Below are 4,171 nucleotides of genomic sequence, written 5' to 3'. Positions count from 1 at the left end.
GTTCCTCTATAAAAACAGATGACTGTATTAAAAAAAATCAAACCCATTGAAACGAGATTAAACGATGGACGACGAGGCAGAGAAAATTGTGCTGGAGATTCCTGAAGAGGAACCAGCCGAAATAGAAAGCCCTGAAGCTTCCGAAGTCCAGTTGCCACTGGAGAATGGAAAAACAACTAACAATGGAACGAGAACGCCATCGATAAAGTCTGACAATGGGAAAAGAAGCCCATCCATAAGATCTGAGAACGGAAAGACACCGTCAGTGAAATCTGACAGTGACAAAACAGCATCAATAAAATCTGACAATGGGAAAATAAGTGGAAATGGGGTAGAAGAATTGATAGAAGAGGTCACCGATCCCTATGAAGAGAAGTCGAGGAGTCAAGAGGAGCTCCGAAAATTGGAGGAACTGAGTTTGGATGGGAAACCGACGTCGTTGGAAGAACTGGGCAGGGAGAGAGCTCAGCGAGTGAAAGCTAAGATCTATAGGCAGTGTCACAGGCGTTTCAGGGAGATAATTGGCAAGAGGGAGATGAAGAACGAGGAATTGGAGAAGCAGCAGGGCGACTTGAAGCATCGGTTGAACATGTTAGAGTGTTCGATGCCGGCCGTGATGGTCTGGAACATCTGGAGGATGTCCCAAGGCAATTGTGTGCCGAACTTAAAACGCGTGATGGAGAAACAGTTTCTGGGCCCGGCTGCCGGCGAAGTTTACTGTCCCAGCACTCCCAGCAGACACTTCGACTGCAGGGTGAGGGAGATCGAGGCTGAGAGAAAGCAGGCACAGAAACGAGTGGAGGAGGCCAGGGCTTTGTGGAGCGAGAAGACGAGTCTGTTGGAAGAAAGGAGTAAGAGATTGGAAGAAGTTAAGAGGATTCAGGAGGAGACCAAATTGAAGATCGAACAGCTGATCATTGAGGCTAAGAGGCTGAAGGAGGCAGCCAAGATAGAAGACGATGGGTCTTGCGAAACTGGTTAGAGCATTTATGGTTAGATCATTAAATTTCGTACTTGGATTCAATACGAAACACGTCTGTTCAGAAATCGAACAGTTAAGAAAATCAATTTTTTTCGTACAAGTATTAACACGATTTTTGTTATAAAAACTTGTTTTCTTAAAGACAATTTATTTTTAACATGAAATTAATTAATACTTTTCTTAATGCAATTAAATACTGGAATCAGCTGTAGATAAAACCTGGTATCGTTTTATCGAGATTAGCGTTTCTATTTAAGAGTGCGAGCCACGTTCCAGTTTCGACTGGCATTAATTAAAAAAGGTAAAAGGGAGGTCGCCGATTGAAAACCGACGCAGTAGCCTCGCCACGCCGCCACCCGCCGCACGCAATCGATACGGCCAAGTTGAAATGGGACATGATTTGTACTCGCCTCGTCTTTGAATAGAAACTATAACTCTGCCGCAATGGAACTTGAAAACGTCCGTCTGAATCTACCATCGAATCCCACTGTTCTATTAGTGACCGAGTCTAATAAAATTGCTTCATTTAAATGGCACACATTAATTCACACAAATGATAATTCATAATTTCACACGAGAATAAAATAAGTAGAAAATAAAAACCATTAAAAATGAGTTTTGCCTGAAAACTGGGTGCAGGCGAGTGCGGGGTGATACAGTGCAAGAAAAAATGGCTGGAGAAGGTGCCCAGCAATGCTTCTATAAAATCGGCGGACATCGTGTGCCTGGACAAGCTCCAAGAGCTCGCGCAGAACGAGTACTGTATCAAAAGGCATATCGCCGATCTCGAGAGCCGCGAGGAGGCTTACATGAGGACGTTACAGCAAGCGGATGAACTCTGGTGCAAATTGGAATCAGACGCGGCCAGCACTGTGAGCGCGTTGCAGGAACAGCTGGACATGAAAACGGCTGCGAATCAACAGATGGCTGACAGGATTGTAGCCCTGGAGGATGTGATAGAACAGTTGAGAGCTAGGCTAGGCCTTTGCACTGGAGAGTTAGAGAAATATATGAGCAAGAGCAAGATTGATGCTCTCATAGGTAATACTCATGTTTCCCATCACAAATCTAATCAGATTCAAATCCTCAAATAATGTCTTACTCTCATATCGTAATTTTTATCCATTTATTAATTCAAATGAAATCAGAAACATCAGAGAATGATGACAAATACTTAATGCACCTGATACATCCTACGAATACTCGAATTTAAATAAAAATAAATATATTCTAATCTCTAATCCCAAATCCTGTTAGGGAGAGACGACGATTTCGCTGAGATGTTGGATAAAGCGCTGCGAGCAGCTCCGGATGCGCGAGACAAGATGGTAGGCATAGAGAGAGAGATGATGGACAGAGATATGCTGGCCAAGATGGACATGAGCGACGCGAAACTGGGCATCCATCCTGAAGACTTCGCCTATGAGGATGAGAGGCTTCAGGAAGCCAGAGCTTATCTAGAGAAGCTCGGATTCTCACTTTCAGAACTGGACAAATATCCTGATGACTTAGTCTGCGCGGCAGACTTCGCTTGCAACGATTTGGTATTCACTGAGACCGGATTGACCGAAGAGGAGATGCAGGCTTTGAAGGAGGGACGTGTCACTGCGAAGATGTTGTTAGAACAGTGTGGAGTGTCGGTCGATTTGGAGCTGGAGCAAGAAGCTGCTGGGGTGGAGAGGATTGAGAGGACAGTGAGGTCAGAAATGTACGAGATGGAAGAAACGAGGGAAGCGGTTGGAATGATGAAGGAACGTGAGATGATGATTGAAAAGAGTGTAGAGGAAATCGGGGTGGGAGATCAGGAAGATGATGTACCTGCGGACGATACTACGACTTATGAGGATACTACTGATATGGAAGATTTCGTGGATGCACCAGCGTACACCGAGACGAGAGTTCATAAACGTGATGTAGACGAAGGAGAAGATCTCTCGGCAATGGAAGTGACGACTGAACCGAGTCTTGAATTTCCTTCAGAGGAAGTTGTTCATGACGAGTCAGTGGTCGTTCCGAGGACTGAAATGTTGGACTGGCAGGATGACGTTGATACTATTCGATCTACCATTGCGGTACGATTCGTGATAGAATATCTTATAAAAATAATTGTTAGGGACAGGGTTCTGATTTGTTCGATGTATTTGGTAATACAGGAGTGCCCTGATTGCATTGTCGTGAAGAAGGATGCCGACGAACTGGCTGTCAAGATGGCTCGTTACACCGGCGTTAGTATCGAAGATCAAACTATTGTATAATTAAACAGACACATGCATTACACAAAAGTGATAGAATTACTATATTTTGCGTAATCAGAAATCGAGATAGAGAGAGTTCCATTTCGCAAAAATGCAAATCACTATTCCAGACGGAAGTGACAGAAATAGCCGACAGTCCTCGCGAAATCCTTGCACCGTCTGAAATTCCCAAACCCGAGGTGCCAGTCGCGGTTGAGGCTAAACCCGAAGTTGTAGAAGCCGAAGTAACAGTCGCACCGTCGGTTGAGGAAAAAATAGTTGAGGCTAAAGTTGCAGAACCTGATGTGAAAGTGGAACCAGAAGAGCCCCCTGAGGTACTGGAACCACCTGCAGTGGCTCCAGTTGAGGCACCGCCACCCACGGCACCTCCAGTTGTAACACCGCCACCTGCAGTGGCTCCAGCTGAGGCACCACCTCCTCCTAAGGCACCTCCAGCTGCAGCACCACCGCCCACAGTACCTTCAGCTGAGGCACCATCTCCTACGGCACCTCCAGCTGTAGCACCACCACCTGCAATGGCTCCAGCTGTAGCACCACCACCTGCAATGGCTCCAGCTGTAGCACCACCACCTGCAGTGGCTCCAGCTGAGGCACCAGTTCCTCCTAAGGCACCTCCAGCTGTAACACCACCGCCTACAGTACCTCCAGCTGTAACACCACCACCTGCAGTACCTCCAGCTGAGGCACCATCTCCTACGGCACCTCCAGCTGTAACACCACCACCTGCAGTGGCTCCAGCTGAGGCACCACCTCCTACAATCCCTCCAGCTGTAACACCACCACCTGCAGTGGCTCCAGTTGAGGCACCGCCACCCACGGCACCTCCAGTTGTAGCACCACCTCCTACACCACGTCCAGCTGAGGCACCGCCACCTACGCCACCTCCAGTTGTAACACCGCCACCTGCAGTGGCTCCAGCTGAGGCACCACCTCC

At 47.2% G+C, this 4,171-nt stretch overlaps 1 protein-coding gene across 1 annotated transcript; it reads left to right on the top strand.

Moving 5' to 3' along the window:
- Positions 1 to 64: 64 nt before the first annotated feature.
- Positions 65 to 4,127, top strand: LOC108631755 (formin-like protein 5; the record flags this gene model as incomplete). The annotated part of the gene is made up of 5 exons (XM_026819136.1): positions 65 to 977; positions 1,622 to 2,023; positions 2,240 to 3,054; positions 3,136 to 3,231; positions 3,348 to 4,127. Coding segments are annotated over exons 1-5 (3,006 nt in total), but the record flags the coding sequence as incomplete, so codon positions are not given.
- Between the last annotated feature and the right edge of the window lie 44 nt (positions 4,128 to 4,171).

Source organism: Ceratina calcarata, unplaced genomic scaffold (assembly GCF_001652005.2).
Source record: "Ceratina calcarata isolate Rehan_Ccalc_2016 unplaced genomic scaffold, ASM165200v1 scaffold936, whole genome shotgun sequence".
In the NCBI taxonomy this organism is placed as follows: Eukaryota; Metazoa; Arthropoda; class Insecta; order Hymenoptera; family Apidae; genus Ceratina; species Ceratina calcarata.
Note: the sequence above shows the minus strand (reverse complement) of the source record. Positions and strands in the feature narration are given on the sequence as shown.